Source organism: Symphalangus syndactylus, chromosome 7 (genome assembly GCF_028878055.3).
Source record: "Symphalangus syndactylus isolate Jambi chromosome 7, NHGRI_mSymSyn1-v2.1_pri, whole genome shotgun sequence".
Taxonomy (NCBI): domain Eukaryota; kingdom Metazoa; phylum Chordata; class Mammalia; order Primates; family Hylobatidae; genus Symphalangus; species Symphalangus syndactylus.
In genome coordinates, this window is record NC_072429.2 from 44,975,496 (window position 1) to 45,001,853 (window position 26,358).

Consider the following 26,358-nt stretch of genomic DNA (forward strand, 5'->3'; position numbering starts at 1 on the left):
GCGCGAAAACCGTCACCCCCACCACTGCGAGCGCCGTCCTCACAGGAGGCTCTTTTCAGTAGTTCCGATGGGGCCCAAGAATTCGAATTTTTACCAATCTCTAGAGGGGATCATGAGGCAGTGGTCTACCTAGGGCAGAGCCTCTCACAACAATCCCAGACCTGCTTCTCTAAGTGGACTAAGCAAACCTACTTCCTCCCGTTTACCTTCTCAGAAATGCTGCCGGTCTTTTTTGGCACTCCACTGTAGAAGCACACATTCATCGCTCACGTCATAACGGTAACACCGACCGCATTTATTGAGCAGTTAGGATGCTTCAAGCACTATGATAAATGCTCTACGTAAATTTTCTCTCTATCTTCAATGTAATCTTATGATCTAGCTACCATTTGTTATTCTCACTTTACAAATAAGGAAATTGAGACTTAGGTGCCAGAACTTACCAAGGGTCACATGATTATCTCCAGGCTAAGCAGGAATTAAAATTATATGCTTCCTACCTCACACCATATGCAAAAATTAACTAAATATGGATCAACGACCTAAATGTAAGAACTAAAACTATAAAACCCTTAGAAGGCCGGGTGCAGTGGCTCACGCCTGTAAACCCAGCATTTTGGGAGGCCGAGGTGGGCGGATCACGAGGTCAGGAGATCGAGACCAGCCTGATCAACATAGTGAAACCCCGTCTCTACTAAAAATACAAAAAATTAGCCGAGCGTGGTGGCAGGCACCTGTAGTCCCAGCTACTCGGGAGGCTGAGGCAGGAGAATGGCATGAGCCCGGGAGGCAGAGCTTGCAGTGAGCCGAGATTGCGCCACTGCACTCCAGCCTGGGCAACAGAGAGAGACTCCCTCTCAAAAAAAAAAAAAAAAAAAAAAAACCCTTAGAAGAAAATGTAGGAGTAAATATTTGTGAACTTGGATTAGGCAATAGTTTCTTAGATATGAAACCAAAGGCACAAGCATCAAAGGAAAAAAACACATAAATTGGATTCACCAAAACTAAAAACTTTTGTGCTTCAAAATGTCAGAAGTGTTTGAACCAGAGCAACTTCATCTTGAGTAGGGGCTGGGTAAAATAAGGCTGAGCAACCTACTAGGCTACATTCCCAGACAGTTAGGCATTCCAAGTCACAGGATGAGATAGGAGATTGGCACAAGATACAGGTTATAAATAACTTACTGATAAAACAGCTTGCAGTAAAGAAGCCGGCTAAAACTCACCAAAACCAAGATGGCCACAAGAGTGAACTCTGGTCATCCTCACTGCTACACCCCCACCAGCGCCATGACAGTTTACAAATGCCATGGCAATGTCAGTAAGTTACCCTATATGGTCTAAAAAGGGGAGGCATGAATAATCCACCCCTTGTTTAGCATATTCTCAGGAAATAACCATAAAAAAGGCCAACCAGCAGCCCTTGGGGCTGCTCTATGGAGTAGCCATTCTTTCATTCCTTTACTTTCTTCACAAACTTGCTTTCACTTTATGGGCTCCCCCTGAATTCTTTCTTGTGCGAGATCCAAGAACCCTCTCTTGGGATCTGGATTGGGACCCCTTTCCTGTAACAAAAGAACACTATCAAGAAAATGAAAAGACAACCCACATAATAGAACAAAATATTTGCAAATCATATGTATCTGACAAAGGTCTACTTATCCAAAATTTATAAATAAGTCCTGCAACTCAATAACAAAAAGACAAATAATCCCATTTTAAAATAGGCAAAGGATCTCAATAGATTATTCTCCAGAGAAGATATGCAAATAATAGGTAAGCACATAAGAAGATGGCCAACATCATTAGTCATCAGGAAAATGCGAATGAAAACCACTATGAGAAACCACTTTACACCCACTAGGATGGCTATTTTAGAAAGACAGATAATAGCAAGTATTGGTGAGGATGTGGAGAAACTGGAACCTTCATATACTGCTGATGGGACTGTAAAATGGTGCAGCCATTTTGGAAAACAGTTTGGCAGTTTCTCAAAAAGTTGAACATTGTTACAATAAGACTCAGCAATTCCACTCTTGAAAACATATGTTTGCACAAACCCTTGTAGACAAATGTTCATAGTAGCAGTATTCACAATAGCCAAAAAATGGAAACAACCCAAATGTCCATCAATAGATGAATTAACAAAATGTTATATGCATAGAATGGAATATTGTTCAGCTATGAAAAGGAATGAAATGAACCAAGATTGTGCCACTGCACTCCAGCCTGGGTGACAGAATGAGACCCCGTCTCAAAATAAAAAAAAGTAATGAAGTACTTAATACATGCTGCAACATGGATGAACCTTGAAAACATTATGCCAAGTGAAAGAAGTCAAACATGGCTGAGTGTGGTGGCTCACGCCTGTAATCCCAGCACTCTGGGAGGCCGAAGCAAGTGGATCACCTGAGGTCAGGAGTTCGAGACCAGCCTGGGCAACACAGTGAAACCCCGTCTCTACTAAAAATACAAAAATTAGCTGGGCATGGTGGCACATGTGTGTAGTCCCAGCTACTCAGGAGGCTGAGGCAGGAGAATCATTTGAACCCAGAAGACAGAGGTTGCAGTGAGTCACTGCACTCCAGCCTAGGTAACAGCGAGACTCTGTCTCAAAAACAAAACAAAACAAAAAAGTCAAACACAAAAAGCCATATATTGTTTTTAATTTATATGAAATGTCCAGAATAGGCAAATCCATAGAGACAAAAAGTAGTTTAGTGGTTGCCAGGAACTGAGGCAGGAGGGAATGGGAAGTGACTGCTAATAGATACTGCTAATAGATACGGGGTTTCCTGGGTGATGAAAATATTGTGGAATTAGAGAGCAGTGATAGTTGTATAACTTTCTGAGTGTACTAGAAACCACTGGATTGTATACTTTTGAAGAGTTAATTTTATTGCATGTGAATTATGTCTTAATTAAAAAATTTTTTTAGGTACAAAGCACTGTTCTCAGCATTTAAGTGGAATACAGAAATGTTGGCTCCTTCTCCTGGGACCCATCAAACTAATGTGCTCCTCACAATCTAATAAGCTCCTGCGTCTGCTTTTTCATATATTTCTTCCTCCAAAAGAGTAACTTGCAGAGCTAGGACTCTAACCCAAGCCTACAGGATTCTAAAGCTCTTGCCACCGTTGCCTCCCAGGCAGGATTAGATTCATGGGCCAGCAACCCATGCAGTCACGTAGGGCCCTGCACTTAGAAGGGCCCCAGATTTAGAAGTGTCCTGCTCTTAAGAATGATACAATGGACTTTGGGGACTTAGGGGGAAGGATGAGAGGGGGACGAAGGATAAAAGACTACAAATAGGGTGCAGTGTATACTACTCAAGTGATGAGTGCAACAAAATCTCACAAATCACCATTAAAGAACTTACTCATGTAACCAAATACCACCTGTAACCCAATAACTTATGGAAAAATTAAAATAAAAAAGAAGTGCCCTGCTCTTGATTTGATGCTGTGCTGTCACCCTCTTGAAGTTCTTGATAATTTTTGAATGAGAGGCTGCATTTTTATTTTGCCCTGGGCTTTGTAAATTATGTAGTTGGTCTTATACCCAGGAGAGAGAAAAAAACCAAGTGAATAAATCAGGGCACCCAAGGGATTACCTGGCTGCCACAGAGAGAACCTTGAAATACAAATAATCACTTCTAATTTTCTGTACTATAAATCTTGATTGTCACAAAACAGAAACCAAAATACCCTTCTAATAGATACCAAAACCAGAAACATATCTCTGAAAAATGCAAAGGAAGGAAGAAAAATCTCCAAAACCATTCATTAATATCATTATTCATGTTTAGCCAAAGGAATAAGACCAAGAGCAAAACGCACAGCAACCCTACCTCAGAGTGCTCAGAGAGGGGAGACCAGAGACCTCTTCGATGCAAAAAGTGAGGAAGCCCATGCACCAACCAGCTTGGGAAATTCTCACAAAGTCAGAGCAGAAGGTGAATTGTGACATCACGTCATGACCTCGTGTCAGAGGTCACAGGATAGAGAAAATAGAATTTCAAAGCAGTGTTAATAATGTACTGAATGTTTAAAGTGAACTAAAGATTTAGAGTCAATTTTGAGGACAAGATTGGGTAAAGAGAGCCTTCTAATAAGTTTTGTTTTTGACTCTAGGAAAATAACAGACTTTTGTGTCTTTGGTCTCATGTGCCTGGTTAGTCTTTTAAATTGCACTCTCCCCATGTACCTAGCCCTCCACTGTGCTAAATATTTCACATACATTCTCTCATTTAAATGCCCAGGACCCTATGACTTAGGTAATTTCATGTGCCCACTTGACAGAAGAGAAAATTGAGGCACTAAGATTTGTTTTTTTAATAAGGCCTTTTATATTTACACAATTACTATTTATGACATTTTTATTTATTTTTAATATAAAAAGATGTAATAAAAGACAGCAATGTCATAAAGGTGAAGTCAGATGTATTATACTTTGGGGTTTTGTTTTGTTTTTGAGACCGAGTCTCACTCTGTCACCCAGGCTAGAGTGCAGTGGCACAATCTCAGCTCACTGCAACCTCTGCCTCCCGGTAGAGGGTTCAAGTGATTCTCGTGCCTCAGCCTCCCAAGTAGCTGGGGTTACAGGTGCACGCCACCACACCTGGATAATTTTTGTATTTTTAGTAGAGATGGGGTTTCACCATGTTGCCCAGGCTGGTCTTGAACTCCTGGGCTCAAGTGATCCACCTGCTTCGGCCTCCCAAAGTGCTGCGACTACAGATGTGAGCCACCGCGCCTGGGCCACTTTTTTTTTTTTAACTTTTAAGTTCATGGGTACACGTGCAGGTTTTTTATGTAGGTAAACTCGTGTCACAGGGGTTTGTTGTACAGATTAGTTCGTCACCGAGTGACAAAATATTAAGTCTAGTACTTATTATTCTTCCTGATCCTCTCCCTCCTCTCATGCTCTACCCTGTAGTAGGCCCCAGTGTCTGTTGTTCCCCACTTTGTGACCATGTGTTCTCATCATTTAGCTTCCACTTACAAGTAAGAATATGTGGTATTTGGTTTTCTGTTCCTGTGCTAGTTTGCTAAAGATGATGAAGGCACTAAGGTTTGGCCAGTATCACACAGTGGTGGAGCCAGGGTTAGAGCCAATTCCTCATTAGTCTGACTCGCTCCAGGAGCCTATAACAGAATAAGGGTTTTTTGTAACAAATTCACAGACAGTAAAATAGTTCTGGCCTTAAGAACTAAACAGGGCCAAACACGGTGGCTCACATCTGTAATCCCAGCACTTTGGGAGGCCGAGGTGGGCGGATCACGAGGTCAGGAGATCGAGACCATCCTAGTTAACACGGTGAAACCCCATCTCTACAAAAATACAAAAAATTAGCCGGGCATGGTGGTGGGCGCCTGTAGTCCCAGCTACTCTGGAGGCTGAGGCAGGAGAATCACTTGAACCCGGGAGGCAGAGCTTGCAGTGAGCTGAGATTGCGCCACTGTACTCCAGCCTGGGCAACAGAGCGAGACAACGTCTCAAAAAAAAAAAAAAAAAAGAACTAAACAGGAAGGCCCTGGGGAAGTAGTTAGGATTCGAGTTTATGATTTAAGGATAGGTGAGAATGAGAACACAGACAGAGAAAGAGACCCAACTCCCACCCCCTGTCCCCAGGGACACCGGATGATGACGGAGCCTAGGGAGAGGAGAGGTTACAGCGTACAACCTAGACCAGAGGTCGGGACTCAGGCCATGGAGTGGGGAGTAGGAGTGAGTCACAAACTATGGCTTGTTACTATAGGGGTTAGCAGACCTGACGGTGCCTGCATTTGTTTCCATCCATCACTGGCATCCGGTGGCTGTCCAGAAACTTTGCTGAACTCATCCCACCATCCCAGGGGGGACTGCCTCCTTTTCCATGGCCACCACTCACAAGCACTCCTGCAACAAGCCCTTGAACATACAGGGGCAGCAGTGTGGAGAGGAAAACCCTGCCCAACTCTTGGATAAAACTGAACCGTAATGAGCCCTACCCCAGTAGAGAAGTATCCCTGAATTCTTGCTGGTCTCTTGTCATTGTGTATTTGCTCATCATGTAGATCTTAAAAGTCTATTATCATGTGGGCATCTGAAACATTGTTTTTAAAAAAAAAATAGAGGCTTCGGACTGGACGTAGTGGCTCACGCCTGTTATCCCAACACTTTGGGAGGCCGAGGCAGGTAGATCACCTGAGATCAGGAGTTCGAGACCAGCCTGGCCAATGTGGTGAAACCCCGCCTCTACTAAAAATACAAAAAAAAAAAAAAAAAAAAATTAGCTGGGCTTGGTGGCAGGTGCCTGTAATCCCAGCTACCCGGGAGGCCGAGACAGGAGAATCACTTGAACCTGAGAGGTGGAGGTTGCAGTGAGCCCAGATCGCACCATTGCACTCCAGCCTGGGCGACAGAGTGAGACTCTGTCTCAAAAAATAAAACAAAATAAAAAAAAATAGAGGCTTCATCCTAAAAAATTGGAAGTGCCTACACTAGAAGCACAATTATAAATAACTAATGCTTAAAGTGCTGCTTATGTCCCAGGCCCCACTCTAAGTGCTGTATGTTAACTAAACTAATCCCGACATCAACCTTATAACATAGCACTGTCATTATCATCATCATTCCTATTTTAAAGCTAAGGAAACTGATCATAGATAAGTTAATTGGCTTGCCATTGTCACACAGATGGTAAATTACAGAGCCAATCCCTGAACCCAGGCAATTGGTGCCCTGGGCCCACATCATTAACCCCATTGCTGTACTTAGACCAAGTCAATACTTGGCTTAAGGAAAGTGGTCAGCTGGGTCTATAAGGAGAAATAGCCAGATTACCTGCGTGACCAGCTTCCCCAGCCAGTGCAACCTAAACAATAACTCAGGTCAGGTCAGCCCAGGGTTATATAAAGATAGACTGCTACAAGGGCTTAAGGTGGCTGACAGTATAAAATGTTTTCTGTGCTTCTGATGCAAGGTAAAATTTGATTTACAATAACAGGCACAAAATGATCATGTTTATACTCGCAACCTGGCATTTTATTATTATTCCCCTGAATAACAGTGAAAAGAGTTTTGTAACCCCAAGGTAACATGGCTCTGCAAGGAGGAAAGAGGGGTGAGATTTAGCAGCAGCTGCCATCATAAATCAGTGTGTGGCTGTTTCTCTCAGAGCTCCAGGCTCAACTCCTGGCTGTCATAAACTTATAAAGGGAAGCCCCATGAGAATTTATGTAATGATGGGAAGACTCATTTTCCTTCCTGCAAGAGCCTTTCTGAAGCATGGAGAGAATTAGGCCGATTAGATTCTATATGAAGAAAAAAAACCAAGCCAATGGTTTAGAGGAAGGGAAAATGTGGGTCAACTTGAGCTACTTCCCTTGCCAAAAAAATGACCTTGCAAATAGAGAGGAACATGCTGAATTCCACCAAATAAATGAGCGACTGGATGACCAGATGATTTAATAAATGAGTGTAATCTAGGCTTCCTCCAGAATGGTTCTTTCGTGTAAAATAGTTCGATCTTGGAGTCACCCAGAAATGCTGAATACATAACAAGGCCAATCAACAGAGTTCGCTTCTGAATATTCATGCACAGATGATGCTCCCAGTCAATATGTTTGATTTTTTTTCTGTTTACTAATAGATTTTCAAATTCACTGTGTAAACCAAAATTCTTTAAAAAAAAAAAAATGAACTTGTGTTGAAAGCATACATTATTTCTGGGCAGAGTTGTCAGATTAAAATATCTATATTAAAAATTATTCATTGTTTATCTGAAATTCTAATTTAACTGGGCACTCTGTATTTTTATTTACTAAATCTGGCAGCCCCTTTCTGGACCAATAACCCTACGTAGAGGAGCGGACAGAAGATAGCTTCTAGGGGACATGCCTGCACCTGGGAGTTAGAAGGAAGGAAAACCAAAGAAGGAGCCAGAAAGGCAGATAGAGGAGTCTGCAGAAATCTGGAGAGAGAACCAGGTGAGTATGGAGCTCTAATGAATAGTGACACACATGTCAGGGAGAGGTGGGGACCATGAGGATTCTGGGTTAAGAAAGGCCTGATCGCTATAGAGTTTGGCCTTTGCAATGGGGAATGGTGATTCTGAGAATTTCTAATGAGTGGTTCTCGATGAAGTTGGGGTGGAGATAAGGATGCATGTCGGAATCACCAAGAATATATCAAAATTGAAATCTATACACCAGAAGTATTGCCCTTCCTCTCGAGGGTTGGGGAGAAAGACATGTGTGTGTAACTCTTATCAACCCAGAACTCAAGTGGTCCAGTTTTGGGTCCATGTTATGGTTACTAATGCACAAAATAAATTTGGAAAAGAACATATACATCTTTTCTTGTATTTTTCTTGAAACTCATGAAGGAGGTCTATAATTTGCAATAATGAATTCAAAAGTCCTTTTCATCTTCATTCTACCTCCTTCATAGCCTCTGCTGTTGTCTGCTGTACTGCTCTCCATAATTTTCTCAGATTGCAGAAATCCCCCTCCTCCCGTCTATTTATTTTTATCACGTAAATCAACTTAGCCTCTCTTTCCAGCAAAAAGGTCCAATCAAATTCCCCAACCCTGTCCCAAATGAAGGGTGCGGAACTGAGCTGGCAATTACAGACTATTCTTTGGCAGTATTCTGGGAAAGGGAAAAGTATGAATTTTCTTGCCCTGTCCTTGGTATTTTGTAAAGCTTTCCAAGTGACTTTGATATCTGGACCCTTTTGAGAACTGCCGCTCTTAACCAAGACATAAAGCTTTTTCATTTCTTGAAAGGTCCTATTTCTTGGCAAATTCCTCCCTTCAAAGTGCATTCTTTTTTCTGCACTGACCCCAGAAAGAGGTGTCATTGTGAGGCAGACAGCCTGTCATCTGTCTCAACAAAGTCCACAAAGTGCCCTGCTAGGAGCAGATAACCCAGAACATCTACCTGAGTCTCCCAGTCAAGATTCCTGGTCTGACTGGGAATCTAACTTCAATAAGATCTTCCTGAAAAAAGATGCTGAGCTTGGATGGTCCAACCACCTTCCTACCTGGGATGAGCCGGAGGATACTTCTTGGCTTCCCCAAAGCTGTCTTGGTGGTGATGCTGTGGCAACCACAGGGGAGATTCACGAGGAGCCAGCCTGGAAGACCTGAGCCCTGGAAGTGGGCAGCCAGCCCAGCGGGACATTCATAGGGGCGAGGTGTGATCTCAGCCTTCATTCAGCTGGCCTGGGAGTCCTTCAAGGGTCAGAGTCACACCTTACTGGTCTGACCCCTCAAGGTTCCTTAGGACTCCAGGTGTTTTAAGAAGATTCTCTGACCCCCCCATCCTTCCCACTTCATCCCTCAGCCCTCTCTGTGGTTAAGAACCCAAGTGTGAACAACCCCAAGGTTGGTGGTTAGTGAGGCCTTCAAGCGCAAACCCTAACCCTGCCCTTTGTAAAAAAATATTTTGGACTTAAGGGAGGTTGTCCTCAATTGTTTCAAACCTATTTCAGAGTACCTCCACTCCTTCAAACCTATTTTCAAAACTCAGGAAAATGTCGCCTTTCCAGACGAACTCTAGTGACAGCTCCATTCACCCCTTGGCATTTGACTGCTAAAGATCAGCTGACCCCTGCTGCCAGAAGGAGGAGAGAAAATTGCTAAACGGGACCTCATTCCCAGAAGTGATCACCTTAAAAAAGTCTGGGCCTTGTTGGCCAGCTTTGAAATCTCAAAGAATAATCTTAGCTTCATGCCCCCAGTGTGAATAAAATAAACAATAAAAACCACCTATGAAATCTAAATTCAAACTTTCTTGTGACCTATGCATCATTTTTTTGCATTCACATTCCCAGTCAAAACACACACACACACACACACACACACACACACACACACACACACAACAGATATATAACTGCATGTAAAATATATATATATAAAACAATGTCGGCCGGGCGCGGTGGCTCACGCCTGTAATCCCAGCACTTTGGGAGGCCGAGGCGGGCGGATCACAAGGTCAGGAGATCGAGACCATCCTGACTAACACGGTGAAACCCCGTCTCTACTAAAAATACAAAAAATTAGCCGGGCATGCTGGTGGGCGCCTGTAGTCCCAGCTACTCGGGAGGCTGAGGCAGGAGAATGGCGTGAACCCGGGAGGTGGAGCTTGCAGTGAGCCGAGATTGCGCCACTGCACTCCAGCCTGGGCGACAGAGCGAGACTCCGTCTCAAAAAAAAAAAAAAAAAAAAAAAAAAAAGAAATACTATTATCATCAGTGAATAGCTTCTCCTGTTGTATTCTTCTGTGCAGCAGGGGGCTGGAGCTGTGGATATTTATGAACCCCAGGCACCCACTTCCTGTCTTCGTGGCTGTCCCCGGTCCATGCCTCTGTGCCGTTTTCTCTACCTTTGGCCACCAGATGGCGCTCTGGAAACGAGTTTTCTGCATCAACGCTCCCCTGCATTACTCTCAATTAGGCTCCCTCCCTCTTCTTGGTTCCCTTCCAAGCTATTTTCCAGGGTGCAGCCAAAAGGCCTTTCTGGAGGGCACATCTGTGTGATCTTGGGCAAGTTACCTAACGCTCTGTGCTCAGCATCTTCAATGTGATGGCATGGCTGTGAGTGTGTCATGATAGGTTGTAGGTAAAGCACTCGGGACAAGGCCTGACATGTGGTCGCTGTTCTCATTATCCTGCGTTGAGCTTTTTAAAAGCACTCCACGACCTTCAGGACAAGGTCTAAATTCTTAGCCATGGGAACCCAGGCCACTGCATCATCTGAGGACTCCTGCTTATGTCCCCCGCCCAACCTTCCCCCTACGCTACTGCACTGACCCTCTTGCAGCACAGCTAGGAGCCAGCCTGCCCACCTCTGTGCCTTTGCCCATTTTGCTCCCGCCACCAGCTTTGCCTCTCTCCTGCCTATTCAACTTCCTGGGGCTCACTCCTCCAGGTCCGTCAGGATTCAGCGTGTGCCCTCCATGAGGAGCCTCCCCGACCCCCAGGCCTCATTCCAGAGCCATTCCACTGGCCTCTCACCTTTCATTTTCCCTGCCCCCACCTGCGACTGTCAGCCCCTTGCCTTGCTCACTGTCAGGCACACAGGGGGACGGTTGCGGGGCGGACAGTGAGGCTGTCACGTGGGCTAACTACCAGCAGGGGGCAATGGGCACCCTTGTGTCCCTGAGCTCCCAGGGGCTCCTAGTAGCTTAGGCAGCACCTTGCCCACACCAAGCCGAGGGAGACCTGAGAAATGGGATTCCTGCCAAAGAGGCAAAGAAAAAAGTGAAGGGACAAATGCAGGGCCATCTTTGCCACTGGCATATGAGGCATAAAACTTGGAACATAATAAATAGCAAAATCATAGTCCCTATGTGCTGAGTGCCTTCTCTGAGCCAGGCCCTGTGCTGAGTCCTTACCCCATCTTGTGAGATCGATGACAGCCCTCAGAGAAGGAAACAGACGCTGGGAGAGGTTAAGTCCCTTGTGCAGTGTCTCAGAGCTTGTGGGTGGCGTGTCTGTCTCCAGGGCCATGCTGTAGGAGGTGGCCCTGGATTCAGGCCCCTTGCTATGGTTAATGGGTTTCAATGAAATAGTTGGGAAACCTCAAGGGTGGGATATGGAGTTAAAGGAAAGAAAAGCCAGAGAGAAAGGGAAAGAGTGCAGGTGACTGTCCCTTAGCCACCCCAGTCCTGATGGCCACAGGCCTCCATGCCAATAAGCCCTGACTAGTGCCACTTGGGTCCAAACATGGCACCTCTGGCCCCAAGGGCTTAGTAGCAAACACCTATCTAGGGAAGCTGGTCTTCATTCTCATCACCTCGAATGCTTCACAAGCGTCAGGGATCAACCTTGAAGTGGGTATAAGGCTGGGAGAATGTTGGGGGCAGCAAATTGAAGGGCACAATGAGAAGCAACAAGCCCACCTCAAAGCCCACCCAAGCAAACTGCACATTCACCTCCTTCCTTCCTGAATTTCACCTTATGAGGAGGTGAGTGGGAGGGAGGGCATCCCTTAAAACATCTAAAAGGAGAGTTGGGGGCAGCAAAGGAGTTGTGCTTCACGGGACTCTTATAAACAGAACAGGGGAGAGAAGAATTGGAGGAAGGGGGAAAGACATAGATGAAAGGGAGGGGAAGGTGTGGGAGAGGGAAATGTATAAAAGCTTCCAAGAGGAGTGGGAGGCTGGGGGTTCCCCAGACAGAGACTCAGGCTGGACCAGATGCAGAGAACAATGGACTTCAAGGCTGGAGGGGGACAGAAGGGAAGCGGGAGGAGAACAACACAGTCAAGTCACACAGGTTCTTGCAGCTTCTGGAATCAAGACCATGGGCACCCTCATAGGTCAGTGTGGGCAGGGACTGCCCCAGGGCCATTCCAAGATCCAGAGGTAGCCACAGGGTGTGACAAGTTGTGCAGATTACAACACTCACCCCTTGCAATAACGTCACTGCCTGTGACTCGGGGCCAGGCCCAGGCCAAAGCCCTTCATACATCATTTTGTTTAATCCTCACGGTTTCCTGCTGAAAGGGCTACTATCCTTACTCCCAACTCCACTCTATGGATGAGGTAATGGAGGCCCAGAGAAGTTAAGTGACTTGTCCCAGATGACACAGCTGGTAACTTGCAAAGTCAGAATTTGAACTCAGGCAGTTTAGCTCTGATGGCTGCTCTGTTCATTACAGCTGTTTTCCAGTGAGACAAAAACGGGTGATCAGGGCAGAGTCAAGACAGAGAGGTAAACAAGATTGGGAAAAAGACAGGAATGAGAGGGGAACAATGGGGGAAAAGATAGGAACAAAGAGGGTTGGGGAAGGGGAGAGAAATAGGAAACACGACTTGCCCGGGAGGGGCATCAGTCCACATGCAAGCAGGTGGAGGCTCAAGTTTTCTCCTCACTTGGTGATGCAGAGGCTCCCTTTCCCTCAGCAGCCGCCTTGCTGCGTGGACGGCAGCTTCCCATCTGGCCTGTCCCCGGAGCCCTGGCCTCATCCTCCTCAGCGGCAGGCCACTTAGCTTCACAGGAAATGCTCTTTCTCTAATTGGCATTGAAACTCACAGCCCTCCCTTTTCCTGTAGGTGGGGTTTCCATAGGAAAAAGCTGCTTCTCTGTTTCCCCAGCCTAGCAACTGTTTGGAAGTCAGAGTCCCACATCCTGCTCAACTGGGTCAGGTCCCTCTTAGACCAGCTCTTGTCCATCATTTGCCGAAGTGGACCAGCTAGTTCCCCAGTAAGGGGTCTCCCCTGGCAATTCTTGCTCGGCGTTTGGACATCTCAGATCGCTTCCGATGAAGATGGCCTTGCCTTGGAGTCCTGCTTGTTCCATCATCATCTAACTATGGGACAAGGTTGTGCCAGGAGGTCTGGGGGAAGGAGCACAGGGCTGATCAAGCCATCCAGGAAACACTGGAGGACTTGTCCAGCCTTGAAAGAACTCTAGCGGTTTCTGAATCTAGCCCACTTGGCGGTAAGCATGATGCAACTTCTGCAACTTCTGCTGGGGCTTTTGGGGCCAGGTGGCTACTTATTTCTTTTAGGGGATTGTCAGGAGGTGACCACTCTCACGGTGAAATACCAAGTGTCAGAGGAAGTGCCATCTGGCACAGTGATCGGGAAGCTGTCCCAGGAACTGGGCCGGGAGGAGAGGCGGAGGCAAGCTGGGGCTGCCTTCCAGGTGTTGCAGCTGCCTCAGGAACTCCCCATTCAGGTGGACTCTGAGGAAGGCTTGCTCAGCACAGGAAGGCGGCTGGATCGAGAGCAGCTATGCCGACAGTGGGATCCCTGCCTGGTTTCCTTTGATGTGCTTGCCACAGGGGATTTGGCTCTGATCCACGTGGAGATCCAAGTGCTGGACATCAATGACCACCAGCCACGGTTTCCCAAAGGCGAGCAGGAGCTGGAAATCTCTGAGAGCGCTTCTCTGCGCACCCGGATCCCCCTGGACAGAGCTCTTGACCCAGACACAGGCCCTAACACCCTGCACACCTACACTCTGTCTCCCAGTGAGCACTTTGCCTTGGATGTCATTGTGGGCCCTGATGAGACCAAACACGCAGAACTCGTAGTGGTGAAGGAGCTAGACAGGGAAATCCATGCATTTTTTGATCTGGTGTTAACTGCCTATGACAATGGGAACCCTCCCAAGTCAGGCACCAGCTTGGTCAAGGTCAATGTCTTGGACTCCAATGACAATAGCCCTGTGTTTGCTGAGAGTTCACTGGCACTAGAAATCCAAGAAGATGCTGCCCCTGGTACGCCTCTCATAAAACTGACCGCCACGGACCCTGACCAAGGCCCTAATGGGGAGGTGGAGTTCTTCCTCAGTAAGCACATGCCTCCAGAGGTGCTGGACACCTTCGGTATTGATGCCAAGACAGGCCAGGTCATTCTGCGTCGACCTCTAGACTATGAAAAGAACCCTGCCTACGAGGTGGATGTCCAGGCAAGGGACCTGGGTCCCAATCCCATCCCAGCCCATTGCAAAGTTCTCATCAAGGTTCTGGACGTCAATGACAACATCCCAAGCATCCATGTCACATGGGCCTCCCAGCCATCACTGGTGTCAGAAGCTCTTCCCAAGGACAGTTTTATTGCTCTTGTCATGGCAGATGACTTGGATTCAGGAAACAACGGTTTGGTCCACTGTTGGCTGAGCCAAGAGCTGGGCCACTTCAGGCTGAAAAGAAGTAATGGCAACACATACATGTTGCTAACCAATGCTACACTGGACAGAGAGCAGTGGCCCAAATATACCCTCACTCTGTTAGCCCAAGACCAAGGGCTCCAGCCCTTATCAGCCAAGAAACAGCTCAGCATTCAGATCAGTGACATCAACGACAATGCACCTGTGTTTGAGAAAAGCAGGTACGAAGTCTCCACGCGGGAAAACAACTTACCCTCTCTTCACCTCATTACCATCAAGGCTCATGACGCAGACTTGGGCATTAATGGAAAAGTCTCATACCGCATCCAGGACTCCCCAGTTGCTCACTTAGTAGCTATTGACTCCAACACAGGAGAGGTCACTGCTCAGAGGTCACTGAACTATGAAGAGATGGCCGGCTTCGAGTTCCAGGTGATCGCAGAGGACAGCGGGCAACCCGTGCTTGCATCCAGTGTCTCTGTGTGGGTCAGCCTCTTGGATGCCAATGATAATGCCCCAGAGGTGGTCCAGCCTGTGCTCAGCGATGGAAAAGCCAGCCTCTCTGTGCTTGTGAATGCCTCCACAGGCCACCTGCTGGTGCCCATTGAGACTCCCAGTGGCTTGGGTCCAGCAGGCACTGACACACCTCCACTGGCCACTCACAGCTCCCGGCCATTCCTTTTGACAACCATTGTGGCAAGAGATGCAGACTCGGGGGCAAATGGAGAGCCCCTCTACAGCATCCGCAGTGGAAATGAAGCCCACCTCTTCATCCTCAACCCCCATGCGGGGCAGCTGTTCGTCAACGTCACCAATGCCAGCAGCCTCATTGGGAGTGAGTGGGAGCTGGAGATAGTGGTAGAGGACCAGGGAAGCCCCCCCTTACAGACCCAAGCCCTGTTGAGGGTCATGTTTGTCACCAGTGTGGACCACCTGAGGGACTCAGCCCGCAAGCCTGGGGCCTTGAGCATGTCAATGCTGGCGGCGATCTGCCTGGCTGTGCTGCTGGGCATCTTCGGGTTGATCCTGGCCTTGTTTATGTCCATCTGCCGGACAGAGAAGAAGGACAACAGGGCCTACAACTGTCGGGAGGCCGAGTCCACCTACCGCCAGCAGCCCAAGAGGCCCCAGAAACACATTCAGAAGGCGGACATTCACCTCGTGCCTGTGCTCAGGGGTCAGGCAGGTGAGCCTTGTGAAGTCGGGCAGTCCCACAAAGACGTGGACAAGGAGGCGATGATGGAAGCAGGCTGGGACCCCTGCCTGCAGGCCCCCTTCCACCTCACCCCGACCCTGTACAGGACGCTGCGTAATCAAGGCAACCAGGGAGCACCGGCGGAGAGCCGAGAGGTGCTGCAAGACACGGTCAACCTCCTTTTCAACCATCCCAGGCAGAGGAACGCCTCCCGGGAGAACCTGAACCTTCCCGAGCCCCAGCCTGCCACAGGCCAGTCATGTTCCAGGCCTCTGAAGGTTGCAGGCAGCCCCACAGGGAGGCTGGCTAGAGACCAGGGCAGTGAAGAGGCCCCACAGAGCCCACCAGCCTCCTCTGCAACCCTGAGACGGCAGCGACATCTCAATGGCAAAGTGTCCCCTGAGAAAGAGCCAGGGCCCCGTCAGATCCTGCGGAGCCTGGTCCGGCTGTCTGTGGCTGCCTTCGCTGAGCGGAACCCCGTGGAAGAGCTCACTGTGGATTCTCCTCCTGTTCAGGTACCTGGGGCATGGGCGGCTCTTTCTGTGGTCACTCCTGGACCACCAGAAACAGAATCAGACATCCCCATAACATGCACAGTCCTCATGTTTCTTCCTTAGGCTTACCTGGCACTTTCTGATGCTTTGGGTAGCAATGGTTCAGGGCACAGCTTTGTGATCGGCTGAACTTAGCTGTGTGACCCTAGGCAAACTCCTTACTGTCTCTGGGCCTTAGTTGTCTTATCTGTAAATTAGAAATGATAGTAAGAGTATCTACCTTGTAGAGTTGTCCAGAGGACTTGATCAATTAATTCCTATAAGGCATTTATGGTGCCTCACAAGTAGACACACAGCAAAGGTAGTGATTAAGAGTATAAGCTTTGGGCAAGGTTGCCTGGGTTCAAATCCTGGCTCCACTTCTTCCTAGCTCTGAACCACAGGTGAAGTTAACGTCTCTGTTGAAGATGTCTATGTTAACAGCACCCATCTTCTAAGTTTGCTTGAAAATAAAATGAGTGAATGCTCTTAATGCCTGTAGAACAGTGTCCATCTGACCTGCAGTCAATACTCAGCAAATTATTACTATTACTTCCTCAAAGCACTTCTCCATCTCCACTCTTTGTCTGCCTTCATCTCATCTGGGCAACCTCCCTATAAGGAAGGCCAGCATAGACATCATTGCACTCAAACCCAGGTGCTGCAAATAATTTGTCTGAGACCCCAGAGCTTTCTGGCTGGGCCTGCAGGATGGGGCAGTGGAAATAACCTTAGAACTTTGCAGTTAGGCAGATTGGAGTTTAGATTTCAACACAGACACTTAGGAGCTGGGCAATCTTGTACACGTCCTTCAACATCTGAGCCTCATTTTCCTCATCTATAAAATGGGGATTATGAGACCAAACTTACCCTGCGTCTGCCTCCTTAGAGTGTGAGGGCTAAATGGGATGATGAGTGACAAAACGTCTAAGGACCTGGGATTTTCTATACACAAGTGGGGAAACCTTTTCAGGGACGATGCCTGATCTCACACCCATATCTGCTTCTGTGAACCTCAGATATTTTCACTGTGCCAGGCTGCCCGCCCAAGGCACACTTCTGTTTGGCCAGGCCATCAGCTCAGGTTTCCTGTGAAGCAAAACACAGTTTCCTTCTCTTATTCCCTCCTCAGGAAGCCACCTGGAGATGGCCCAGCTGTTCTCTTAGGAATCTTGCCCTGGGATCAGTGCAGACCCAGAGGTTGCCAGAGCCAACCATTCATTTATCCTTCCATTCATCCATCCATTTATCAGGTGCTTTTTGGATAAACTCTGTGCTGAACACTGTGCTGGCTGCTGGTAGACAGGACAACAGAGAATAGGCCCTGTGGGTGACCCCGCTGAGGTGATAGAAAGAAAGGTGCCCATTTGGGATCAACTTAAGGGTAAGAGGCAACTTGCCCAATGCTCATATCTTTCCAGCAGCACATAGAGTCAGATCTGAGTTTAAATTCCAGCCCTCCTACTAATTTCTGTGTAGCCTCTGTGGGCCTCCAATTCCACCTCTGCAAAATGGCCATAATGGTATCTCTTCCCTTAGGCTGTTGTAAGAATTAAATGAGATTATATACCACTGGACAATCATTGTTTATCATGGGATCTATTGATAAGCCCATTTAAACCTCATAACCTACCATATGACATGGGTCTCATTAATATGCACTTTTTTTACTGTTGAGGAAACTGAGGCTCAGAATGCTTAAGTAATTCCTCAAGGCCACACTGATGGGAACTGGGGCAGGGACGTATTTAGGATTTGAACCTGAGTCTGACTGATTTGAGTCTGGGCTGTAACTGTGAAGTGACCCTGAATGACAGTGCTCAGCATAGGGCTTGGCATGTAGGGAGTCATGTCATGAAATGGCAGCTGTCACTTGAGCAAAGGGTGGCAGGTATCTTAGGAGGGCTTCTGGACCTGGGCTGGGAGGTGGGATCTTCCCTGAGGCAGGCAATAAGACCCTGAGTCTCCCAAGTCACAGTGAAACCCCAGTCCTGGCCATCTCCTCTTCCAACTCTCCTCTGAGGTTGACACTTCCCACCTCAAGCTGCACAGAGGGGCATGGTGGACCTCCTAAGGGACGAATGGGGGTGGACCCAGGAGGCGGAAGCAGTGTTTCTAGGAATAACAGTCCAAACTCCTTGCTTTTGCAGAGGATTTTTAACTTTTTCAAACCATTAATCCTGACAACACTGAGAAGAAGCCTGTGTGGGTATTTCTAGCCCCCTATTAGAGATGAGGAAACTGAGGTCTGAGGAGGTCTAAAAACCTGTCTAATGCTATACAATAAGCTACAAATGGCCTTGAACTAGAACTCCACCTCCCAGGACTTGATCTGTTGCCTCTCCCTCCCAATGGCCTATAGGGTCTGGCCCTGATATCTCACCCATCCCCTACTCCATTCTCCAGTCTTTCTGAAACTCTACCTTCTCTTCCAGCCTTTCAGCGTGCAGTGCTTCTGCCTGAAAACCTCCCCACCCCTTGCCCAGACCTTCATTCTCTTTCCACATGCCAAACTCCTATGGAGCCTTTGGGTCTCAGCAGAGGTGCCTGGCATGCAGTATGAACTCAGTAACATCTGCTGAAATGAATGAATTAACTTAATCCAGTACCACCCCCCTGCTTCCTCCCTGCTCCAAGTTGGGTTAGGGGCCCTCTGCTCCCACAGAGCCCCTACTCTTTCCCTACGCCCAGAGGCAACCCCTGTGGTAAACATTCTTCGCTGCCCTGATCTCCAGCCAGCCTCCCTGTGGGGCTGCCTACAACCTTCACATCCTGACAGATGTGACCATGCTGAGGGCAGCAGCTGGGTCTCCTTCTCTTTCTTACTCCCATAGCAACCACCCTGCCTGGCACTTATTAAGTGCTTGTTGAATGAATGAAAAGATGAATAAATGAATAATTCAATGACACCATTTTGCCTTCTCTACAACATAGTCTTACATCTGGTCAACAAAAATTGGCCGAATGTCCAAATACTGCTAAAGGGGAACATAACTCTTTAAGATAATCTTCATCAAAGTAACAACAAATTGATGGTCAGGAAATGCCTTTTTCACCCCTATCTCTCAGAGTCCAACAGGCACAGGACACTCAGAGGAATGAGTATGAGGGGACGGGCCCAGAGGGTCCTCTTGCTCTCCTTCAGACACTCAGGTCCTGGGGTGACATGACAGAGCAGGGGACCAGCCCGCCCAGGTCCCTGTCTCTGTCACTGGGCACCATCCCCCATCTGATCACACAAACATCTGAAGCTAGAGGAAAGACTATAAAAAGAAAGCACCGGCATTGAGGGAAACATCCGGCGAGGAAGTGTGCTGAGTCGGAATTGTGTGGAGTCAACAGATTTTTCCTGTCTTGTAGCAAATCTCCCAGCTGCTGTCCTTGCTGCATCAGGGCCAATTCCAGCCCAGACCAAACCACCGAGGAAATAAGTACTTGGCCAAGCCAGGAGGCAGCAGGTAAGCAGCACGTAGACCCCACAGGCACCTCAAGGCCCCTACTGGCCACCCCTCATCTCTGCAGCCTCTGTGAGTGAGGAAGGGTGAGCACATGCCAGACACCGGTCCCCTGGGAGGGTGCAGCAGAAAGCATCCATCCTCCCACCCTGGGAGGCTTGGTCGTGGGGTGACTGTATTGATAGTATTTACAGGACCTAAAAGTCCTGTAGGACTAACTAGCTGTATTGATAAATGCTATCAATGCAGTAGTCACCAAGGAAATGACTTCATCCCTGAGACTGTATTTGTCCCGATTACAGAGGTGCTGTCAATTGCCTTTATATCTGTAACTGTCACCTCTCTTTCTCTTGACCCATAAACATAATATGAAGGCTCCCCACTAAAGACATGGCTGTGTGGGCGTGTCCCTTTGGGCAATCCTAGAATTGAAGAGACCTTAAGAGAACATCAAATCCAACTTCTTGTTACTGATAGAGAAACTGAGGCTCTCAGTAGTTTGATTCAAACCAGCTATGTAAACTTGAGCAAGTGAGATAATCTCTCAGGACCTTGGTTTCCCCATCTGTAAAACAGAAGCCATCCCATTTCCCTTGTGGTAATGGGGTGAGGATTTCATGATTAATTGTATTCTAAGCCCATAGCCCAGCAACTGACACATAGTAGGTGTACACACAATGCTAACTCCTTTCCCCTTGAAGCAATTTTGCTAAAGGTCATGTAACGAGTGGCAAAGCTGGGACCAGCTCTCAGAGTTCCTGACTCCTGCATCAGTGCTCTTGCCCTGACAACTTACAGCTTCTTTTTACAAGGATGGTGAGAGGTAGTGTACTGCAGGGGTGAGTCCACACACTCCGGAGTCACACTGGCCTGGATTTGAATTCTTGCTTTATCTCTTAATCTATGGGGACCTTGGGCAACCTGCAAAATCTTCACAAGTCTTGGTTTTCTCATTTGTACAATGGGGTGATTAAAGAGAGCCTCTTACAGGTGTGGAAGGTTTGAATGAGACGGTTGCATCGCATGAGGCCTGACTCAGACTCACTGCTCAATAAACATTAGTTGTCATTATCACCCACACACTTGCCACCTCCCTGCTCATTTCTTCACAGCAGCAGAAATGGCTACAAGGGAAAAAACCAAACAAACAGAAGGACTCCTATGCCTTAAAACCCCTCAGGGAGGCTTCCTACCTGCTGGGATGAGGGTCCAGGCCTGTCCCCAAGTGTCTATGGGAGAGAGGGACCAGGACGGAGACAGCAGGAGACTGGGGTGCAGGTAGCAGATTCTGAGCAGCTTTAGGCTGCCTCACTCCAGCTGCACCCTCCGTAGGTCTGCTTTTCTGGCCTAGGATTTGGCCTAAAGTAGGAAGGAAGGAATGTTCAGTCACTCATTAAGTATTGATTCAGCACCCACTGTGTGCCACGCCCTGTTCTGAGCATCAGTGAGGGAGCAGGGAATGAGACAGGCAAAAATCCCAGCCTTGCTGGAGCTCTTCTCCTACGGATGGATGGACGGCTGCACTGGCTCCACTGAGGTTTACTAAACTCCTCCTGTGTGCCAGGCAATGCCTAGGCATGGGAGGGGCAATGAGAATGATATCAATGAACTCACCTTCACTTCTGTCTGTTGAGTGCTTACAATGTGCCAGGCTCTGTGGTAGTCCCCTTTATCTACAACGTCTCATTTTACCCTCACAACACCCTGTGAGGTGGGCGTTATTTATTACTCCCATTTTACAAATGAGGAAACAGAGTAAGAGGACGGCGGGAATCACATGATCCAGGTTGGTCTGACTCTAGAGGCCAGGCTGTGTATCCAGTTCTCTATACGGGTAAATGAATGCAAACATGAATGGGCATGAATGAATGAATCTATGTGGGAATGTCCCTACCCATGGACTGGCTGGTTTCTTTTGCAGGAGTGCAATCCCAGACACAGATGGCCCAAGTGCAAGGGCTGGAGGCCAGACAGACCCAGAACAGGAGGAAGGGTCTTTGGATCCTGAAGAGGACCTCTCTGTGAAGCAACTGCTAGAAGAAGAGCTGTCAAGTCTACTGGACCCCAGCAAAGGTAGGGACCCCCTAGAATCACCTTGACCCTGCTTCTGCCCCATGATGTCCAGGCTTCAGAGTTCTGCTCCAATCCACTGCAGGGAAAAGCCATTCTGTTTCTGTGGAGGAACATCAGCAACATTTAACTTCCCTTGCACCCTTGTAGCCTCAGAAAGAATTTTAAAGACTGGCTTCTACTTTGGTTGTTTTTTGTTTTTTTTGTTTTTTTTTTTTTTTTAGACAGGGTCTTGCTCTGTCACCCAGGCTGGAGTACAGTGGCATGATCACAGTGTGATCACAGCTCACTGCAGCATTGACCTCCTGGGCTCAGGTGATCCTCCCACCTTAGCCTCCCAAGTAGCTGGGACTACAGGTGAGCACCGCCACCACATCTCACTAATTTTTGATTTTTTTTTTTGTAGGGACAGGGATTCACCTGTTGCCCAGGCTGGTCTCCATCTCCTGGGCTCAAGCAATCCACCCACCTCAGTCTCCCAAAGTGCTGGCATTAGAGGCATGAGCCACCTGTAATCAAAGCCAAAGTAGGCACCTGGCCTACGTCGATTACTCATTTTAAAAATCATCGTAAGAATAGTGACCATGTCAGGCACTGGGGAAGCATCTTATGTACATTATCTCATTTAAGCCTCCAACCATTCCCCTCAAGTAGATAATTATTACCTCGAATTTACAGATGAGCAAACCGAGGCTCAAAAAAATCAAGTAGCCTTCCCAGAGTCACCCAGCTCACCAGTGATCGAAGGGGAGCCAAACCCTGAGCCAGCCTGTCCTCTATGGACTTCTTACCACTCATTTGCATTTGGTGTGTTTCAATACCCTTTCACCCTGGGAACCAGGTCAACTCTTTAATATGCTAACAATTGCAATGAAAACAAAAAGATCTTTTTGCAGAGAAATAATTAGCTTTGACAATAAATACATAATGTGAACTTGAATTCAAGAATCTGCCAGCGCTCCCCACCCCTGCTGTGGACATTGGTCAGCCTCCTTTGGTAACACACTCCACGGCGGACCATCCCTGTGCTGTGGTTTTCTATTTATGTAGTTAACACTGTTTCTCATGTGCTCCATCTGGCTGCAGACACACTGAAGTTACGGCAGGGACTTCTCTTTCCTTGGTTAAAAAAATATTGCTAACGCTTATTGGGCACTTTCTATGTGCTAGACCCTGTTCTAAGGACCTCATGAGAAAATCTTATGAGATAGGGGCTATTCATTATCCCCATTTCATAAAGGAAAAATGTGAGGGTCGGGGGTGTTTAATAATGTGCCTAAGGTTGTGCAGCTCGTGGATGGTGATTAACACAGGCAGTGTGGCTCTAAATTTTAGAGCCGTGTTGTTCAATGAGGTAGTCACTAGCCACATGTGGCTATTTAAATTTCAGTGAATTAAAATTAAATAAAATGAAATATTCAGTTCTTCTGCCGTACCGGCCACATTTCCAGTGCTCAATAGCTATGTATGGCTCGGGGATATGGCTTTGGATTCTGTCTCTATTGGTCAGTTCTGGCTGGAACCTGTGGGGTCAGTTCCCACACGGTCCTGCTTGCCCACAGCACAAAGGGTACTGAACACAGGGGCACTGTAAGGAGTTGGGGGTAAGGAAAGAGGACGGGCAGAAAAGCCTTTGCTGCTCACAGGCTGGACTGCCATGGGGAAACTGGGATCTTGCTGCTTCAGATCTGCTTCAGATTGCTTCAGATTTGCTGCGTCAGATTCAGATTGCCCCACTTGAGAATGTGACCATGATAATGTTTTACTGGTTGCATGAACTCACTGAACCTCACAACAACTCCACAAAATAAGTACTACTGTCTCAGCGCTTCCTAAAAGGAAACGGGAGCTTAGAGAGGTTAAGCCATTTTCCCAAGGTCACCCACACTGCCCCTAAGCGGCAAAGCTGGGAAATCAAACCCGGGTTGGCCCAGTGCCCACCTGCAGCTAGAACTGGTGGGTGATGCTTGGTGAATTCAGCATCACTTTTCAGCTGTTCTCATACGCCCCAGTGATTTTCTCATTCCAAGCTTCACTCCTTCTGAAGCTCTCTGACCCGTGTAAAAGGAAAGGCCTGATTTTATAACACCAAGAGTTCCATCCAACCTTATAGCCTCAGAGTCTCAAGGAACTAAGGTTTGCATTTCCCAAATGTTGAAGGTTAATATTTATGTTCATTCAATCATTCAACAAACATTCACTAAGTCCCAGGCATGGGGCTAAACACAAGGATCCAGTAGGGCAGGAGCCCAACACTGTCTCACAACCTGCACAGTCCAGAATGCAGGACAGAGATTCATTTATCAGTACAATAAATGACTACAGGTACTTTGGAATAACTTTTTCAAATTACATAAGTAGTATTTGGTTAATATAGAAAAACATAGATAAACAAAAAGAGAATGGATCGCTTCTGCCCAGAGGTAATTTCAGTTAACATTTTGACATATCTCCTTCCAGTCTTTTATTCTGTGCACAGATTTTAAAGTAACTCACCTTAGGCAAACATTAGATAAACGTTAAGTAGATGTTGTGCTTTTTTTTTTTTAATTTTTTTAAGACACTGTTTCTTAACTACAAGACTTATAGTTTCTTTCCTCTGGCTTGGTCTCTACCATCAGGCCTGGGACCGGTTTCTTGAAACAGGATTTTCTGTTAAAGGGATAGGAAAAGAAGTGTGACTGTGGCATTGCAAATGTAGGGGCCAGTTTTTTGAATTCCCAGCCACCAGGCTGACTTGCCACCGCCACTACCCCAGTCCCTCTCCCCGGACAGCCCTTGGACAGGCAGCCCTTCCCCAGCCTGACTCTAGGCCAGGGTTCCAGCAGCTTGAGAGATTATGTTGAGGAGGATTTGAGGATCTGGGGCCAGGTGGTAACAGTGCAGACCTCAGGTAGCCTGGGAATTCCAGAGGCCCCAGCTGGGCACCTGGAGTATCCAGGGGGAAGAAGGGCCAGCTCTTCAGAGAGAGGGTAGGGTGGTGCCATCATAGGGAGGCTTCAAAGTCATCAGACCTGGCATCAAATTGAGGTTTGGTTGCCTCGTAGATGTGTGACTTAACTTCTTTCAGCTTCAGTTTCCTCATCCATCAAATGGGGATAATACTCTTGACCTCAAAGGTTTGCGTGGAAGTTAAATGAAATAATTATGTAAATTGCTCATCACATAAGTACCTAATATGTGGTCCCTATTATTATGGATGGGAACAAAAGGCAGCACCAAGTCAGGAACTCCAGCCTTGGCTAAGAAGAGGGATTTTCCCTCCATCCTCAGTTAGTGGAGCCGTGAGGGGAGAAGGCGCCCTGAGGGGTAAAAATCCTGGATGAAATATAGAAGGCACTGAGACTGGAAACACACGCCCAGACTGGGAAATTCTTCAGAAAAAGGCAAATTTCTGCTTCTAGGCCTTCTCCCCCTGCTGCTGCTTCCCCACTCGGTTCGCCCGGGTGTGTCAGTCGACTGCTTTCCTACCCAGGGAGCTTCCCTGTCAGGGCCTCTTCCTTCCTGTCCCTGTCTGGCCACTCTGTCTGTCCCCTGCCATTTCCCTTCCCTCCTTTGTCCACTGCCTTTGCCCTGCCCATTGCCCCACCCTCACCCGCCTGGCCCTTCCCGGAGCCTGGCCCTCACTGTGTCTCCTCCTCCCCCCACAGGTCTGGCCCTGGACCGGCTGAGCGCCCCTGACCCAGCCTGGATGGCGAGACTGTCTTTACCCCTCACCACCAACTACCGTGACAATGTGATCTCCCCAGATGCTGCAGCCACGGAGGAGCCGAGGACCTTCCAGACGTTCGGCAAGGCAGAGGCACCGGAGCTGAGCCCAACAGGCACGAGGCTGGCCAGCACCTTTGTCTCGGAGATGAGCTCACTGCTGGAGATGCTGCTGGAACAGCGCTCCAGCATGTCCGTGGAGGCCGCCTCCGAGGCGCTGCGGCGGCTCTCGGTCTGCGGGAGGACCCTCAGTCTAGACTTGGCTACCAGTGCGGCCTCAGGCATGAAAGTGCAAGGGGACCCAGGTGGAAAGACGGGGACTGACGGCAGGAGCAGAGGCAGCAGCAGCAGCAGCAGCAGCAGGTGCTTGTGAACATACCTCAGACACCTCTGGATCCAAGAACCAGGGGCCTGAGGATCTGGGGACATGAGCTGGTTTCTAAAATCTTGTAACTCACTAGCTAGCGGTGGCCTGAGAACTTTAGGGTGACTGATGCTACCCCCACAGAGGAGGCAGGAGCCCCAGGACTAACAGCTGACTGACCAAAGCAGCCCCTTGTAAGCAGCTCTGAGTCTTTTGGAGGACAGGGACGGTTTGTGGCTAAGTGTTTCCTGGCAAAACATATGTGGAGCACATGTTTTGGGCTCTGTTTAAGCAGAACAAATGCCACGGAGTATCACAAGTAGGAAAGGATGGCCTTCTTGGGTAGCAGGAGTCAGGGGGCTGTACCCTGGGGGTGCCAGGAAATGCTCTCTGACCTACCAATAAAGGAAAAGCAGTGA

The 26,358-nt window shown here is 47.8% G+C and overlaps 2 protein-coding genes across 8 annotated transcripts in view; one reads left to right on the plus strand and one right to left on the minus strand.

The window, feature by feature from the left end:
- The window catches only part of RNF14 (ring finger protein 14), a 43,616-nt gene extending 22,465 nt beyond the window's left edge, over positions 1-21,151 (minus strand). Inside the window, exons 1-2 of one of the 2 annotated variants that reach the window (XM_055285842.2) lie at positions 20,991-21,151; positions 16,433-16,550 (exon numbers count right to left, since the gene is read on the minus strand). The gene's annotated coding sequence lies outside the window, so the exon portion shown is untranslated. Of the gene's footprint in view, positions 1-3,850; positions 3,922-16,432; positions 16,551-20,990 lie in introns of those variants that run through there. The other variant, XM_055285844.2, reaches the window with a different exon arrangement.
- PCDH12 (protocadherin 12) lies at positions 151-26,358 on the plus strand. 6 transcript variants are annotated; one of them, XM_055285836.2, is made up of 7 exons: positions 151-279; positions 3,809-3,955; positions 7,850-7,973; positions 13,785-16,324; positions 19,703-19,800; positions 21,719-21,870; positions 25,518-26,358. In XM_055285836.2, exons 2-7 carry the CDS (start codon positions 3,890-3,892, stop codon positions 25,946-25,948), a joined length of 3,411 nt encoding a protein of 1,136 aa, XP_055141811.1. In that variant the 5' UTR covers positions 151-279; positions 3,809-3,889; the 3' UTR covers positions 25,949-26,358. The 6 variants fall into 6 exon arrangements, with proteins under 6 accessions (XP_055141811.1, XP_055141812.1, XP_055141809.1 ...); XM_055285837.2 differs by having other exon boundaries at positions 3,809-3,898; XM_055285834.2 differs by lacking the exon at positions 3,809-3,955 and having other exon boundaries at positions 176-279; positions 13,051-16,324.